We start from the raw sequence: 17,278 nt of genomic DNA, 5'->3' as shown, positions 1-17,278 counted from the left end.
CACTTGCCCGACGAATCAAAAACAAATGCGTGAACACGGACATACAACAGCAGGGATTCGCATGTGGTCACCCACCATACTACTAACCTGCCGGCGTGTGGCTTAAGTACGGCTGAGCGGACGGGAAGCCCTGTTCTCCACACCCTATGGTCGTATGTATTAGCTATTGCAGAAAAAAGGAATATATACTAAGTAATCATTTGGGTAAGAGTTTATGGGCACCTTATGGACCTCCATAGTCTCGTACAGAGTTTAGATATTCTTCGAAATCTCGTCTGAATAATAAATCTTAAAACATAGGACTTGTAATTTGTATCAGATGCCACGCACAAGCGGAGCTTCTTCCAACGGTACCTTGACATGGCTTTCAAGAAATATCAAAATGTCCTCAATTTCATCATTCACACGATACCAATGACCAAGTCCCTCATACGCCTTCCAGGTCACATTCATCCCAAAGCCATTCGAAAGAAATCGATATATTTTTCTCGCCCAAGTGAACGGAAACCTTGGGATCTTCTGCCCCATGGCCAAGAAACACGGGCGTTTGTAGCTGACATGGATTTGAAATGAGTTGACCACCCTCTGAGAATCGTTTGTCTGTTGAGGCCACTGGTAGATCAAGAATATCGCGGACATGCTCAATGGCTTGAATGGGTAGGGTACTCCATCTTCATCTTCATTTAAAAAAGGATCAAAGTCGTCCTGGGGCGGTATGGGCTGCTGGAATGAATCTTCTCCCAAGTCTGACTCATGAGCTTCACTAAAATCAGACTCCTCGTCACTACTTGAATCGTCGTTGGTTGAATCTTCGTCTTCCATGTAGCCATCATTTAAGTATTCTTCATGATGGCTATCCCCCACCGGTGTCGTTTTATCATCATTTCCGAGGATTTCGTATAACTGCTGTTCGAATGGCAGCCACCCACTCAATCCGATAAATGCACCAAGAGACTTCTCTTCGTTCATATCCGGCCAGCCACCCAAAAGAGTGAAAATACCCGCAGCGCAACCCTGGCTGAGCCCCCACAAAATGTCTTTTTTGTATCCCCCTTCTCCCAAAGCCCAGGCCTCTTGGTCGATTAAGCCGCGAATAAACTCGGCTGTTTCACATAACCCCTCGATTTGAAGGTCTGTTCTTTGGCCAGGATCCTCGAGGGAGTAGTTATCGTACCACTGGTTTATGGGAATCTTCTTAAGTACTGTTGAGCGCAGCTTAGACGCGGTCGGAAAAACGAATTTGACGGTGGGCAGTCGCGACTGGAGGCTGGCAGATTCAAGTAATTCACGGCCATATCGCTCTGAATTACTTCCTCGTCCATGAAGTGAGATGATCGTATGAGTATGGTCTTTGCTCAGTGGTTGAATGACCAGCGGTGTGGGGTATGGCTTTCGTGGCATTTTAACCGTGTCGGAATTTGAGAGATGGGGACGAACAGGCCAAGGTAGGTTGAATAAAAGAAAAAGAAATAGGGGAGAAAGAGCTTGCAGCCAGGGTTATTCCTCCCTTTTCTCTTCCGCGACCTGGGTATCTCTGTGCTCTATTTTCGATCACAATTAATAGGCACAAGGTGGGCGCCTAGGTACTCGGGCAAAGATTAATTAACGTAATTCACCACCGAGTGGGCCACACCACCGAGTGGGCCACCCAACCGCTATTTCTGCACATTTATATTTATATATCAACCACAACGCCTTTATATTCCCTATTCTCTATTTAGACAAGCATTCTTTTTATGCCCTATTTTACTGCATTTACCACATTTAGGTAGGGCCTGCGTCTTTAGTATTTACGTTCCCTGCGCTGGTAGCACTCTTAGACCTAGTATTGCCTAAAAGAACGTATCATAAGCTTCCTCAAGCTCTAGTACTTCTTATACGGATAGACCATTATCGTAAGATATCTATCTATTCGTATAAGCACGCTTTTTCTCTGTTTTAGGTTTTCTGCATATAGTCTTGTATTTTCTGCCTCGAGAAAGATACCCTTTTGTATTGTGATTTAACAGCCTTTAATAAGCTAGTTTAGCGCAGCCTGTAAAGGTAATAGAGGGCTTCTTAAGCGTTGTCTTAAGAAAGCTTTAATTAAGGATACTTGCTTATAAAGCTTATCGACGTTTATAGGTGTATATAGGCAAAATATACTTACTTAACTACTACTGCTTCTAGAAGATGTAGACGTACAGAGTTAAATATTAAGCTGTAATAGTACTAGTTTAGGATTAAAAGATACTAATCTAGCTACTCAGAACCTATTTTAAATAGTATCTAATTTAAATATATCGATATAAGCTTATAGATAAGCTATAAGAAAATCAAATTTATCAATATAACTAACTCTAAGCCGTATTTTTTAGTTAACTAAGCTACTATATATATACTTTAGAACAGCAAAATACCTAATATCAAGAGATTATAAAAGATACAAAGAATATACGGGTATACAGATTAGTATAATATTATAATCTGTATAAGTTTAGTTAAATTCTAGTATAAGATAGCTTCTATATCTATTAAGGACTAATAATCAATATTGTCTACATATACGGCTATTTATTAATAGAATAAACTACTTTTAAAGCTAATAAAGACCTATCTTATCGGTTATCTACCTATTTATGCTAACCTTAAAACGCTAGTCGTAAGGGAGCTCTTAAAACTATACTTAGTTATATTGCTTACCCTTAAAGATCAGTGTTAGTAGAAGAGCCTATCCTAAAGTACTAATTAACTTAATTATAGTTACCTACTTACAGTTTCCTAGCTGTAAAACTGATCTCTGTCTATAGTATTCTGATTAGGTAATTACTCTATAAGTTGTACAAAGGCCTATTACAAAGCTAGTCTTATTAAAGTTATAGATATCGTCTGTAAGGATACCGTATTGCTAAATTATAGTTTGAACGAGGTTAAACCATTCTTTAATAATCTTTAGATTCTCTTAAAGTATTCTTTAGTAGTTATATTGTTGTAAAAAGCGAGATTTAATCTCTGGATAGTATTTAATAAATTTTGTAACCTAATTTAAGCCTGTTAGCTTAAAATCCTTTATGCTACGCTTTTAGATTAACAGATTAGCTATTTCTCGTACTATTGCGTGTCTAGGTGCTCTACTATGAGTATCTATAGATATTATCTACTGAATAAGTAGGTCCTCCTTAATTTAGGATAAATTATGGATATTTGCGTAAGTGTTAGCGTGATTTGTAGTCCTACGTAGTCGATGTGTAAGTGTATTCCGGAGAACTTAAAACTGATCTGCAGCTTGCCGAATAGAGCTAATTTCTTTGGATTTTATAGCCTGAATAGTAAGTAAGAGACAGCCTTCTTATTGGATAGAGTCTTGGCTTGATCCGACGCGAATTAGAGGCATATTAGTGGATAGAAGATAGATGAACGCGGTTAAACGCGAAAAATTAGTTGGGTGGCCCACTCAGTGGTGTGGCCTACTCGGTGGTGAATTACGTTAGTTACTGCTTGCCTTCTCAATCTCGTTATTGAACGCCCCACGGGGCTTCCCCGCTCTCATTCAAGTTCTGCTGGAGATCCCTAATTTAGCTATCCGCCAGTAGTTTTCTTCTTTTTTTAGGAAAAAAAATTACTAATAAAAAAAATAATAAAAATAGATTTCAGAATACCATTTTCCCGGAAAGCCATTGAAATGGGGCTTGTCAGGAACCTTCCCCATAGTTACTTGAAACCTGAAATTGACTTCATTAGGCGCGCGCGATCTGCTGTTTCGACTACTACGGTCTACTAATAGCAGCAAGACTACCTATTTTTGGCCGTATCCGAGTTTCTAACGGCTTCTGGAGGCGACAAGTGAAACATTATCCCCGTTTCCTTCACCACTATGTGGCTGCTTGGGCTTGTTGATTCTATCTCTTATTTTTTGGATCAAAAGCGAATCGCTGCTCAACTAGTTTGCGCCATCTTCAGCCAGTAAAAAGCAACAGTAAGCGCCCCTCCTTGACTCAAAAGACACTACCCTCCTAGAGGCGATATTATAAGTAGACGGTGTTATGCCGCATCAATGGCATCCATTATCCAAGCTTCACTTCCAATTAACGATACTCAAAGTCTGCTCTCTTCGAGTGTTATTATTCTTTATTCCTTCTTTTTTGCTTCTTTATCGGTTTTTCGTTGCTGGAACTGGAAGTGAGGTTTTGGAGCGGATAAACCTCAAAGCTTCTGCCTCCGCAAGGCGGGTTGGGTCGCATATCTTGACTACCGTTTTCTCGTCCACCCAGAAAACATTGATCATACTGTCCGGGACCAGACGCTTGGAGTCGGTTAGCTCCGAGGGTGATATTCTTCGTTCCATAATAGTGACACGAAAATGAGACTTGGGGCTCTGTGGGAGAAGATTCTAAGGAGAGGTGAGTTACTTGTGTCCGGCGAATTGCCGGATCTTTGATATTCCGTTTACACCAATAACCAATGGACCAATAAGACAGCACTTGAGCCAAAACATCAACATTTTGAATATTGAATATTGAATCGCCGCATCGCTTTGATTCTTCTGGCATCCTCCACAACTCATCTTGTGAGTTTCAGATGATCTAAAGACTAAATTTGGATGCTTTCCGTAACTAGAGACGGCTTTCCCAGGTCACGGTGTGTGGTATTTCTCACACTTTCATACCTGGTTTCCTTTGTCATACACACGGATATTTACCTGACTAGTAGTGAGCCACCGTCGCTTACAGAATCCGAGTCCACAGGTAGAGCTTAAATATTTAGCCGATGGGGCTGAGGCTCTTAGGCTAGTGCTAGTACTCGGAGCTGTTTGCCCCGCTGTGTGCTGCCTAGCGAATCGGCGCTATAAATTATCGCGCCCACATCCACCATTTCTCTAAGCAAAATTTTGTTTACAATATCCATTATCATCATCAGTAACAACAATGACCTCCCGGACTAAGGACCTGACAAATTTTAGCGGATGTTGTTTCCACCAGGGCAACGGCTGGCATTATCTACCACAAATCTCCCTGAAGGCCCACGCAACAATCCTCTCATCCACATCTCGCACAACTCTCACACAAACATTCACAAATTCCACAGATCTCCCTCTTGAGAAGGTCTCCTACAAATTTCCCCTCTATGATGGCGTCAGCGTTGTCGGGTTCAAGTGTCGCGTTGGAACGCGATACCTGCACAGTAAAGTGGATACGAAAGAGCAGGCGATTATAGACTTCAACGATGCGGTCACGAATAATCAAACGGCAGCGCTTATGGTGCATAGCTCCAGTGAAAACGACGTCTTCGTAACTACATTAGGCAATGTTCCTGCAAACGAAACCATCACGACAGAAATCACATTCATCGGAGAATTGAAGCAGGACGCCCAGTCCAATGGGATCCGATATACTCTCCCCAATTCCATCGCACCGAGATATCCTGACCCGAGAGACCTTCCTCGCTCTGGCAAGCCATTTGGAGACCCTAGAACAGGAGATAATCCAAATGCCCCAGTGGGGCCTGGTAAAGACGTCTGGTATCGATATCACCGTCGACGTTCAGATGGAGAAAACTTCCATTATTCGAGAACTTCAGTCACCGAGCCATTCAGTGAAGGTTTCCCTAGGATGTACATCGACTACTCGTAGTGGCAGTAGTTCAGGATCAACATACGACCCATCCCAGGCCTCTGCCTCAATCCGCCTAGCCAAAGAAAATGAACTCCTGCTCGAGCGCGATTTCGTGCTCGTTGTCAAAGCCGACGGCCTTGATAACCCCACAGCTTTACTCGAAACACATTCAAGCATTCCCGACCAGCGCGCATTGATGGTGACGCTTGTGCCAAAGTTCAATCTGCCACCCATCAAACCGGAGGTGATCTTCGTCATCGATCGAAGTGGTAGTATGAGGGAAAAGATCCCAACATTGCGATCAGCCTTGCAAATCTTCTTGAAATCACTGCCTGTGGGTATTTGCTTTAATATCTGTTCCTTCGGGAACAACCATCAATTTTTGTGGCCACAGAGTAAAGTATATGATAAGTCGAGTCTAGACGAGGCTTTGGCGTACGTCGAAACGATAAACGCAGATATGGGAGGCACGAATTTGACGTCAGCGGTTAAAGCCACCGTTGCAAGTCGTCTTAATGATAAAGAACTCGAAGTTCTTATCCTGACTGATGGCCAAATCCACAATCAGCAGGATTTGTTTGATTTTATTCGGGAGACTGTCACATCAACCAAGTCGGACCAGAGCCAGTCGGCTCGCTTCTTCTCGCTTGGTATTGGAAACCAGGTGTCGCATTCTCTGATCGAAGGTATTGCCAGGTCAGGAAATGGCATCTCACAATCGGTTTTAGAGTACGAGGAGCTAGACAGGAAGGTTGTTCGCATGTTGAAGGGTGCGCTTACTCCTCATATCGGCGACTTTAAACTCCAAGTTGACTACCATCAACCTGAGCAAGAGTTTGAAGTCGTCGACGCAGTCGATTCGTCCACGGATACAATCACCGAAAGTGGAGATGGAGATCGAAATGAAGAACTTGTTGAATCCCTCGAGAAGAAAATGGCTCGAATTTCGATCTCCCTCTTCGACGAATCATTCCAAGAATCCGATGCCGAGCTTGGAACACCCCGAGACAAAGACAACGAGAGCAATAGCAATACCTTGCCAGAGCTATCACCCCCAGATGTCCTCCAAGCTCCCTACCAGATCCCTCCCTTCCATCCCCTTGTCCGGAGCTATGCATACCTGCTCCTAGACCCGAAGTCATCGGACAGGGTCCCAAAGTCACTCACACTCAGCGCCACATCCAACGGGAGACCACTTCAACTTTTTATCCCAATCAAAGACACCGTTCAAGGCGAAACAATCCACCAACTCGCTTCACGCAAAGCAATGATCGAGTTAGAGGAACAGCACAGCTGGCTCGAACATAGCAAAGATGTCGACGGAAACCCCTTTTCCCGCTTTCATGCGGATACGAAGAGTCAGCTCGCGAAACTCGAATGCCAGCTTCTAGGACTCAAGTATCAAGTCACGGGGAAACACTGCTCATTTGTTGCGTTGGAGGAAGAATCAACCGATAAGGAGAAGGAACAGAAAAAGGACCAGGGTCAGGACCAGGAGCAAGAAAGGGTCTCCAAAATTAGCGACAAAAAGTCCCCAGTCAAAGCATCAACCTTCAACATCGTACAAACACGCCCAATCGTGCGTGGGTCTAGAAGTTTGTTTGGTGGTCCGCCACAATGTGCGGCAATGGGACCCAAGAGAGCGACGGGCTCGGTACTGTTCGGTAGCTCCTCTCGGTCTACTCCTAGTTCTATGGGTAGTTTTGGCCCTCCGCAAATATTTGGCGCAGCCTCTTCTCCAGGCCAACAACCTCCATCCGGATTCGGAAGTACTCAATCTGCATCAGCTTTATTCGGTGGTGGTCAACAACACCCATCAGCCGGATCACTTTTCGGAGGCCAACAGGCTCAATCCTCTTCTCCCGCCTTTGGACATCCATCGATTCCTCAAGAACGTGGAACTTTCGCTTCTGGCTTTGGTGCGAGTAATCATCAACAAACCCAACCTGCGGCTGGGGCACTATTCGGCGGCGCTGCCCCTACCCCCAATCAACCAGCCTTATTCGGCAGAGCCCCCAATAGCCAGAGTACTCCTGCGACTGGAGGACTGTTTGGTGCTGCCCCTAGCACCAGTTCCTCGTCTTTATTCGGCAGAGCCCCCTATCGCCAGAGTACTCCTGCAACTGGAGGACCGTTTGGAAATGCTCCTTCACAGGGTCAAGCGTCCTTATTTGGCTCTGCGCCATCAAACGCGCAATCATCTTCTGCATTCGGAGCTGGAATATCTCAAACCAACACAGCGCCAAATCCAGGACCTTTCTTCGGAAGACCATCCAATCCAACAAACCCGGCACCCACAAGCTCGGAAAAGACTAACAAGTCAAAAGTCCACTCACTAATCGCCCTTCAAAACTTCCAAGGCAACTGGCTTCTCAGTCAAGAACTCTGCAATCTTCTAGGTTGTGAGGAGGATACAGTTCGCCAACGCTTCGTTGACCTGTTAGGATCTTCCTCTTCTCCTTCCGCTACCACCGAGTCCAGTCTTGAGGTCCTCGCTACGCTCATGGCGATGGGTTATCTGAAGCATCAACATGCTGAGGAGAAGAGTGTTTGGGAACTCGTTTTTGGTAAGGCGGAGACTTGGCTTGAAGGCGTCTTGCCCGGGCTGGGAGAGGCTGGTCATAAGATTCAGGCGAGGAGAGAAGAGATTATGTCTTTGGATCTTTTTAAGTGAGTATTGAATTGGCTTGAGTATATTCTAATATTTTCGCGAGAAAAACGTACCTTATAGTTAAGTGAGTATTGAATTGGCTTGAGTATATTCTAATCTTTTCGCGAGAAAAACGTACCTTATAGTTTAATGTTTTATCTGAATCTATTCTATTTTACCAATTACTCTCTCTGCGCCTCCATAATCATCTCCTTGTACTTTCTTTGCGTATATTAACCGCGGCGTAATATGCAAGGACTGTTCCGCCTGCCAAGCCGAGCTATATCCAATCTATGCTGTAAGAAAATGGCCGTGGTATGTACATCTCGCTTTATTCCCGCCCAGGTGCTTACATGAATATCCAAAGGAATTTGTGCATCAGTGTAGTAAGAGCTCGAAACCGCAATTCAAGTGGTATTGACTGAAATCATACTTAATTCGGTAAACTTTAAATGAGACTTTTTGCCAGTGGACTTTTGTCAGATCCCGTTTACAAGGTTATCCAGCGCGACACATGACCTCTCGCCTGCAAGGAGTAAGTAGCTTATCACGCAAAATCCGAAACGATAGCTCGAATCAACGCTGAACAAAATCTAATAAATATTCACAAGCAAGCCCCCGCCACTAGCTCTCATTCCCCCTTTTCCCTATCCCGCGCGACTAAAACAACCAACCAATCCAACACCTCACAAGATATCATCTAAACCAAACCCAAACAAGCCTTGGCTTGATTAGGCAGGAAAATAGACCTGTCCTGATTAGGAAAGAATATACGCGATCTGCGCCACAACTCTGCAGATGGGAATGCGATCCATAGATAAAGAGAGCTTGCAACCCCGCAGTTTCCAGCTGCCCTGTGCCCACCAGTAGAAGTTTTCGGTTTCGGTTCTCCAATGATGAGAGGTCTTATCCTAGGTATAGATACCGAGATAGCATACCATAGGTCTGTTTATAGTTGGAGAAAATGAACAAGGGGGAGGGGGGCTGGGTTCAGTAAGGTATACATGACCCTGTCGTACTACAGTGGCTGAAAGTCCCTGGTTTTTGATAAATAAGCTGTCTGTAATCCTAACCTCCAGGTCTGGGATTCCATATCATGGGAAACGGCGAGATTTGCCTCTCTCACTACTATAATCTAGAAGACCTACCTCCTTCACTGGAGTCAAGCCTACCATGGCCCTCGAAACAGAAACCGATAAGCCCATCGCACCTGGCGATGCACCTGGCGATGCCCCCATCGACCATGACCACGAAGCAGGCTCACTAAAAAGCCTGCACGAAGAAGGCGAACTTGAGGGACTAGGTTACAAACAAGAACTCCGTCGCAACCGCTCCGTCGCAACCCTCCTCTTCCAATCCCTCGCCATAGCCGCAATTCCCTACGGCGAAGGCAGCGCCCTTCTCAGCGCAGTCTACGGCGGTGGCCCTCTATCAATCTTCGTCGGTTGGATAATAGTCTGCTTCCTAGACCAATGCATCGCAATGTCACTCGCCGAGCTCGCATCCCGATATCCCACCTCCGCCGGACCCTACTACTGGTCCTTCCAACTAGCAAAGTCCAACAAGACAACCGTCTCATTCATCAACGCCTGGATATGGGTCATTGGAAACTGGACCATCACATTATCCGTCAACTTTGGCTTCGCCTCCATGCTTTCCGCCGCCATATCAATGTATCACCCGGACTGGAGCGCGAATAGCTGGCAACTCCTGCTAATCTTCTACGCCGTCTGTCTCGGTTCGCTAGTCATTTGCACTTTTGCAAATCGCTACCTGCCACAAGTTGATACAGCCTGCGCGGCATGGACAGCCGTAACAATCGTCGTGATTCTCATCGCAGCATCTATAAAAGCAGGCGCTGGCCGCCACTCCGCTTCATACGCACTGGCCCATTATGACAAGTCCTTCGCAGGCTGGGGAGGGTTCACCCTATTCATCGGCCTCCTACCAGCAGCATATACATTCTCCGCAATCGGAATGGTCTCATCAATGGCAGAAGAATGTCCCCAACCAGCCGTGAAAGTACCCCGAGCAATCGCACTCGCCGTACCAGTCGGTTTCATCGCAGGCCTATTCTTCATCATACCCATCTGCGTAACCCTCCCACCACTGGAAGATATCATAAACGCACCCGGTGGCCAAGCCCTCCCTTACATTCTGCACAGAGTAATGGGATCACCGGGCGGCGGACTGGGTCTCGTCTTCCTAGTCTTAATAATAACCCTCTTCTGCTCGATAAGTATAACCGTCGCAGCGTCGCGCTCAACCTGGGCCGTCGCCCGTGACGACGCACTACCCCTAGCGAAAATCTGGGCAACCGTCCACCCAACTCTCAACGTTCCAGTCTGGTCTCTAGTCCTATTGACAATTATCCAGATGTTGCTGGGTCTAATCAATCTCGGTAGCACGAGTGCGTTTACGGCATTTGTTTCTGTGGGCGTTATTGCGTTGGCGGTGGCTTATGCGATTCCGATCTCGTTGAGTCTTTTCCACGGTCGTGCGGAGGTTAAGCATGCTAAATGGAATTGTGGACATATCGTGGGGACAATCGTTAATGTACTTGCGTTGGCTTGGATTGCGTTTGAATTGGTGCTTTTTAGTATGCCGACTGCGTTGCCGGTTACTAGGGTGTCGATGAATTATGCCTCTGTCGTTTTTGTTGGGTTTATGGCTATTTCTGCCGTTTGGTATCTCGTTTATGCGAGGAAACGTGAGTATTTCAGTGCTTTCCTTACTGTTCCGTTCGTATATGCATTTGCTAATTGTTTTACAGACTACAAGGGTCCTCCTGAGTCGGATGCGTTGGATGTAGAGTGAGGGCTTTAATATTCCTTCTACGACATCAATCTATGGTTTTTCCTTTCTTATTTACAATCTAGCAGACGAAACTTGTAAAATAATATCACGTTCCATACTCTAGTAGAGCTCGTATCAACGAGATAAAGCAACCTAAATATTCTCGATTGAATCAAGTAAGCAAAGAATCTATAAATACCATCACTCAACACCATAACAATGTATAAAAAGGGGGAACCAGGGCCCTAAAATGTAGAGAAACAGGGACGTGAATGACATCCTCAATCTATTCGATTCACTTCACTTCAATTCATTCATTACCATCCGTAACAGCCAGCTGCGCACTCTCCTCGCCACTCGCATCCCCTTCTTCCTCCGACGAGGCAATCCCTCATTCGGAGAATGACGTGCCGGAGGGATAGAAGCATCACTAGGTCGACGCCTCCGAACAAGCTGATACCCCCTATCAAGTTCGATTTCAACCGCCTCGCGAACCTTCAGTGCGCTGATAGCAGGCCAAACGCCCCGTTCACCTTTCAAGGTCCAGTCCGCAACGCGTTCTTTCGACGGGCGCTGGAAGAGATTGTATAGATCTTGGACAGCGAGGTCAGGCACCAGAGTTAGATTTGGGGCGGGGATTGTCTCGTCGATTAGGAGGCGGCTGATTGAGCCGGGGAGGAGGCCGATGTAGTCCAGTTGGCGGACGCGGTGGCGGAGTTCAGCGAGAACGAGACGCATTAGGGAGCGGGAAAGATTGTTCCAACCTGTTTGGTGGCGGTCGAGGAGGTTGAGTTCGGATCGGAGGAAAGGGATTAGGTATGGACGGGCTTGGGAGACGATGAAGTGGTTTACGTTGAAGAGTTCTGATATTCGTGAGAGTGGTGATTCGCCGTCGTTGTAGTTCACATGTCTCCAGGGCCGGAAGACGATGTCTTCGGTGTGAGGCCAGGGGACGATTGAACCTGTTTCGTCTTTACAGTAGATGGTTACTGGGGAGGTGATGAGTGAAGAGGCGGAGGCATTGGAGGCTGCGGCTGCAGACCAGATCAGCACGTTCGGTGCTGTGAGGTAGTTCAGGAGATTGGGCGAGCCTGTCTTTCCTGCCGTGGCAACGGTGATGTTTAGAATGCGCTTTGATCGGGTGTAGGCTTCTTCGAAGGTCAGGTCGCCCACATTAGCGCGAACGCATTCCTCCAGTAGTCCCATGTCGAAGAGATGACCAGTTCGAACAAATCGCATCATGCGTCGGAAGAAAACTCGTATCCAACCCTCGGAGGCAGGATGGTCCTTTTGCCAGTGATCAAAGGCCGAAAGGTCAATGGTATCTCCGTTCAAGAGGGGCAACAGTTCATTTTCCGGATGAATCCCAACGAGAGCGGCAATCATGGCCCCAGTTGCCGTGCCAGTGATAATCCGAGGTAGAAGTCCTTGGAGATGCAACGCTTTCACAACTCCAAGATGGCAGAGACCAAAAGCTGACCCGCCCTGCAAAAGCAGGGTCGTTCGTCCAAAAGCCTGGCGTGTATCGTGGAGGAGCTCGAGCTTGGCCTGCGAGGTGAAGCTGCTCGCGTGCACGGGCGCAGGTTGCAGCGAGGTCACATACTGAATGGAAAGCGCAACCTGCGTGATATAGTCATCAATGAGAAGCTTGGTACCGGCATAGGCATGAGTGAAAAGCTTTGTTGAGGTGATGTTGCCTAGATTGCGAACGAGTCCAGAGCGAAGCAGGTTGACCAGAGTTAAGATATCCTCGCTCTCGCGTGCGCCCATCAAGGCCTCTAAGCGGCCGAGGATAAGTCGATAGTCATAGTGTCGACTGACAGGATTCTGACGCCTGTGTGTGAGAGTATCAGCCAGCGGTTCATTGGTTCTTTCGGCCTCTTATTGCGATTCCCAACAATAACGTCTGTCAACACATACCACAGGTCCTTACTTAGAAGCTCGTCCAGTTCAAAGGCGGCCTCCTCCCACTCCTCGTACGTCTGTGCTGTCGCAAGAGTATGGAACAATCGACTGCGCGGCGACTTGGACTTCCACCATGAAAACAATTTCTATAGATTGTCAGCATGCGATTCATCTTAGATTGAGCAGTCGCAGCCCGGCAGCCAGCTAGGCAGCCCACTTCTGGCCCGAGGTCCAAATCTCACTCACCTCTCGCCAAAACTGCGCGACGTCCAGTAACATGCTGAACATTGAGGCCAGCATGCTATACAGACCGAGCCACCAAGCCATAGTGCACGATTGAGAAATAGAAATGCGATTCCAGGTCGAAAATAGCGGCCGGGAGAAGCCCGGCGCTTTCACATGCTATGGCGTCACGCGCACTTCTGGAAAGGTCAAGAGAGGGGCGCTCTAATCGGATGTGTCAGTATGGGCATCACCCAAAGATAACACAACGCTAGTGCTGGAAGTTGGAGCTGCAGGTGAGGGGAAATGTTGAAGTGAAGTAGTAAATGTTGGGCGAGCTGAGCTGAGCTACCAAGGCTGGCAGAACCGAACGGGTCGCACTGGCCGCTCTCACCACATCAGAGCATCATGCAGATACTAGTAGGAATTACAAGTATTACAGAGAACACACTACTCAGGCACAATACTAGAAATGGATTCGTACTTGCATCGCTACATTGCTTCGTACACGTATCAAAGGGAAATTTTGAATTTGCAAGTCGTTTGTTTTTTGTCATTCCGCTTTGCTTCCCTATATGCAAGTAGGCGAAATTAAAAAGGAACTCTCCCGGACACCCGAACCCAAGCGTCATTCTTTACTCCTCAATGATGTTGCCCCGCTCCGACACGTACAGACCGTCAAGGAACTGGAGAGGGAGAGTTAGTATATTGCACGGATGGGAAATGACTGGGGTGAGGTGGGCATTCAGCGAATTGCTGATTGCGATTGCATTTGCATTTGTATTTGTATTTGCAATCGCAAGCGCAAGCGCAATGACAACCACTGAAACCAAGCGAAACAAATCTGTTACTCACCTTACGGATATCCTTGTTGCGAACACGGCAGATCTGCTGGATGTCGGCAGCACTCTGGGAGACACCCTCCAGGGAGTTACCGGAGAGCTGGAGCTCATCCTTAACGTTGGGAGAGGGGAAGATCTCAACACCGGGCTGGGCAGTGATGCGGCGGACGTACTTCTCACCGAGGAAGTTACGGATCTCAACCTCAGCGCGGTCGGTCTCGGGGTTCTTCTCGACGTTGACGTTGATGGGGAAATGGGCGTAGACGTAACGCATCTTGTACAGGAAGCCGCGGGTGACACCGATGATCAGGTTGTTGATGATGGTGCGGACGGTACGGAGGGTAGCGACACCCTTGCGGGCACCGTGGTGCAGCTCGATGGAGATGACCTTCTCCTCGGGGCGGCCGAAGGTGACGGCGATGTGGGAGAGGTCCTTGACGAGCTTGCCGCGGGGGCCCTCGACAGTGACAACACGCGAACGAATGTTCACCTTGACTGTGGGGAGAAACAAAAATTAGATCATCTCTCAGAAGAGCATAGTAAGATAAAAAGAAAAATTGCCCCAATGCCTCCAGACGAGAAGTTGAATAGCACTCTGCTCTTCGCTGTTCTCGTCTGATTCCCCCTCTTGCAGAAACGGTATTTGTGTAGTCGACCTGGTGCCTCCTCTTCCATGTCCAATATCGAAATCCACAAATTCACAATTGTCTCTATCCAGTGCGACCACGCATATACCGTCTCTCGTCGGCGATCGAAAGGGAAAAAAGTCGTAGCTCACCATTGTCCGGAATGGGCAGCCGTTCCTCGGAGTGAATGTACCGCATCTTGACTGCGTGGGTGTTGTTGGCCGAGGGGGTTGAATTGTCGATGTCGGGAGGATAAAATCGGGCTGGAGGAGTTAGTGGACCATCTGCGAATTTGCACCAAAGTCACGGGATTGTGCGCCGGGTCGCTTACGGCCAGATCTGGTTAGCGCGTATAGGGTTCTTATCGTTATCATCAGGTGACATGGGGCATCCACGAGATGACATAAGTTGGCTTGGCATATTTGTTCGGGTATTCTGTCACGTGGTTTGTTTGCATACATACGCTATTAACTATACTGGACGGTATGTACACAGAACGCTAGATGAAGATGATGCTCACTTCGCTGCTCGTTGCTCACAGCTGATCCTCCGCTGCCGCCGGAGGTGGCAAATGCCTCACATCAGTAACCCACTTCCCACCCATCGATCTGAGCGCCGAGACCAGCTCGTCATTATGATCCAAAGCAGCAATATCATCACCACCCCCAATACTCTTCCCATTAACCAAAACATTCGGCACCGTCCTTCTCCCAGTATTCTGCGCCAAAAGATCCTGCAGTTTCTGACCGATCGGGTGCTGATCCAATTCGACGACAAACGGCTTCGGCGAAATAGCGTATCGCTCTAGCAGAATGTGCTTGGCCTTTTTGCTGTAGGGACAGTATGATTTGGAGAAGATGATTACTAGAAAGTAGAGCCGGGTTAGTCAGTCACTCACACAGCAGTAGACAGTGGGAAAGAACATACTGGGAGACCTCTTCAAAATATCATTAAGTTCACTCTTCGCCTCCGTATGATCAACCACAACCTCTTCATCGTTCTTCTCAGATCCCTGCACAGCACCCTGCACAGCACCCTGATCCTTCATCTTAGGCACAGTCATCTTCGTCCGTCCAGCAATAGGAATCTCCTCCATCTCGTCCTCCTGCACCTTCGCCTTCACCTGCTCACTACCAGTGCCCTTCCCACCCTTCGCCACCGGCACAGCGGGCCGCTCTGTATCCGCGTCTGCATCACCGGGCCGAATTATGGGTTGTTGGGGTTTCGCATTCTTGGCATCTTCCTTCGCGCGCATGGCGTTTAGGGTTGTCTTGTAGAAATCTTGGTTTTGGATCTTGCTTGCTTCGCCCTGGTGAGAGAGATAATGTTAGTACTATGCGGTGTGATGTGATGCGAGGCGAGGGGATTGAGTCTCCTGTCCGCCCGGGTACAGTAGTACCGGTATCTGGACGAGAGAACAGGGCTGGGCTGGGCTGGGCTAGGCAGGGAAGGGCGACTGTACTGAGTAGTAAAAGAATAAAAAGACGATCGCCACGACGGCGATCAGCGCTACGCGGACGCGCCGTTGGGATGGCATCGCGGAGGGGTTGGCTGTGAGTTCTTGGAAGTTTGCCGGCTAAAACGGTGGCCAGCGGCACTGGCAGGTGGTAATTGTAGCTGTGGTGATGGTGTTGCTTGGACTGTCCAGCCTTCCAAGACTGGCACTGGCAGGATGATAAATGGAAACTCCCGAGGTCCGTAGCGACGCGCCAATGCGAAAGGCGAAACGTGACGCCAAGAAATCCGCTCAAGCTTAATGCGGCTTGGCTAGTATCGTATACTAGCAGTAATTAAGCGAGAGAATAATGAATAATGTTCAAGTTCTGTCCAATCCAAGAATAGGTATTCATACGAGGGTGCATAAGTGAGACCGTGACCCTGTTCTGTTTTAAATCCGTCCTAGTGCCACTGGCAGTTCTCAGGAGAAGTGGGGGCAGTCCCGGCCCCCTCCAGGGGTTTTATCCATTCGGCTCTGGTGGTATCCCTGGTGGCTTGGCATTGGGTTGCCCACTGGCAGTTATTATAAAGTTATGAATGATTTTCAAGTTACTATATAGTACTACCTAGTGGTGGTATGAATCAGCTAGTATTTACTACGTATTTCTCGAATCTGCTCAGAGTGCCAGTGGGAACCTGTCAGTCTGAAAGGGTGGAGGTGGTAGTAGCAAGTTGACCCTCGATGTCTCAGAAATATATACTGCCAGTGGAGGTCCAAACTACTACTAGTAAGAGTAGGGAGTAAGTATTAGTAGTTCCACCTACTACAGACCAACCATCTACTAATGAAATCCGCAAAAATTATTAAATATCATTAAATTAGATGCTGACATTGGGTATTATGCTAAATAACAGTACAAGTATACTTGTCCGAGTCTCTCTCCACATGATAACTTGAATGAATCAGAACATCCATAGACGGGGCGTACATCGGTCAATATTAGGTTTATGCAGGGGTGTGTGTCTGGTTGTTTGTTTGTATGTGGGTAGGGTAGGGTAGTTCAGGGTCAGGGTCAGGGTAAATAAAGCGAATGGGAAAGAAAAACAGGGTCAAGTTTTCAGCCATAATCCAGTCATGGCTGATGGGATGGGATGGGATGGGATAGGATGTCAAAAGGAAGGTAAGATGATTAGGGGACGGGACCGCCA

The 17,278-nt window shown here is 47.4% G+C and overlaps 6 protein-coding genes across 6 annotated transcripts; 2 read left to right on the top strand and 4 right to left on the bottom strand.

The window, feature by feature from the left end:
• Window positions 1–315: 315 nt before the first annotated feature.
• N7509_012693 (Phospholipase/carboxylesterase/thioesterase) lies at window positions 316–1,401 on the bottom strand (the record flags this gene model as incomplete). Its single annotated transcript, XM_056637330.1, has 1 exon — window positions 316–1,401. The coding sequence occupies one exon, from the start codon at window positions 1,399–1,401 to the stop codon at window positions 316–318; it is 1,086 nt and encodes a 361-aa protein (XP_056483360.1).
• A 3,503-nt stretch (window positions 1,402–4,904) lies between these two features.
• On the top strand, window positions 4,905–8,265 carry N7509_012692 (uncharacterized protein; the record flags this gene model as incomplete). Its single annotated transcript, XM_056637329.1, has 2 exons — window positions 4,905–5,285; window positions 5,476–8,265. 2 exons carry the CDS (start codon window positions 4,905–4,907, stop codon window positions 8,263–8,265), a joined length of 3,171 nt encoding a protein of 1,056 aa, XP_056483359.1.
• Window positions 8,266–9,414: 1,149 nt separating this feature from the next.
• On the top strand, window positions 9,415–11,058 carry N7509_012691 (putative amino acid permease; the record flags this gene model as incomplete). The annotated part of the gene is made up of 2 exons (XM_056637328.1): window positions 9,415–10,951; window positions 11,015–11,058. 2 exons carry the CDS (start codon window positions 9,415–9,417, stop codon window positions 11,056–11,058), a joined length of 1,581 nt encoding a protein of 526 aa, XP_056483358.1.
• A 279-nt stretch (window positions 11,059–11,337) lies between these two features.
• On the bottom strand, window positions 11,338–13,269 carry N7509_012690 (triacylglycerol lipase family protein; the record flags this gene model as incomplete). The annotated part of the gene is made up of 3 exons (XM_056637327.1): window positions 11,338–12,871; window positions 12,958–13,088; window positions 13,189–13,269. The coding sequence occupies 3 exons, from the start codon at window positions 13,267–13,269 to the stop codon at window positions 11,338–11,340; spliced, it is 1,746 nt and encodes a 581-aa protein (XP_056483357.1).
• Window positions 13,270–13,799: 530 nt separating this feature from the next.
• Window positions 13,800–14,830, bottom strand: N7509_012689 (60S ribosomal protein uL6; the record flags this gene model as incomplete). The annotated part of the gene is made up of 3 exons (XM_056637326.1): window positions 13,800–13,850; window positions 14,020–14,501; window positions 14,785–14,830. The coding sequence occupies 3 exons, from the start codon at window positions 14,828–14,830 to the stop codon at window positions 13,800–13,802; spliced, it is 579 nt and encodes a 192-aa protein (XP_056483356.1).
• A 337-nt stretch (window positions 14,831–15,167) lies between these two features.
• N7509_012688 (glutaredoxin) lies at window positions 15,168–15,887 on the bottom strand (the record flags this gene model as incomplete). Its single annotated transcript, XM_056637325.1, has 2 exons — window positions 15,168–15,496; window positions 15,560–15,887. 2 exons carry the CDS (start codon window positions 15,885–15,887, stop codon window positions 15,168–15,170), a joined length of 657 nt encoding a protein of 218 aa, XP_056483355.1.
• Between the last annotated feature and the right edge of the window lie 1,391 nt (window positions 15,888–17,278).

The sequence above is a fragment of the Penicillium cosmopolitanum genome, assembly GCF_028827165.1.
Source record: "Penicillium cosmopolitanum strain IBT 29677 chromosome Unknown utg000011l:1.0-3548175.0:1.0-3550911.0, whole genome shotgun sequence".
NCBI classification, from domain to species: domain Eukaryota; kingdom Fungi; phylum Ascomycota; class Eurotiomycetes; order Eurotiales; family Aspergillaceae; genus Penicillium; species Penicillium cosmopolitanum.
This window is presented reverse-complemented; position numbering and strand designations above follow the sequence as displayed.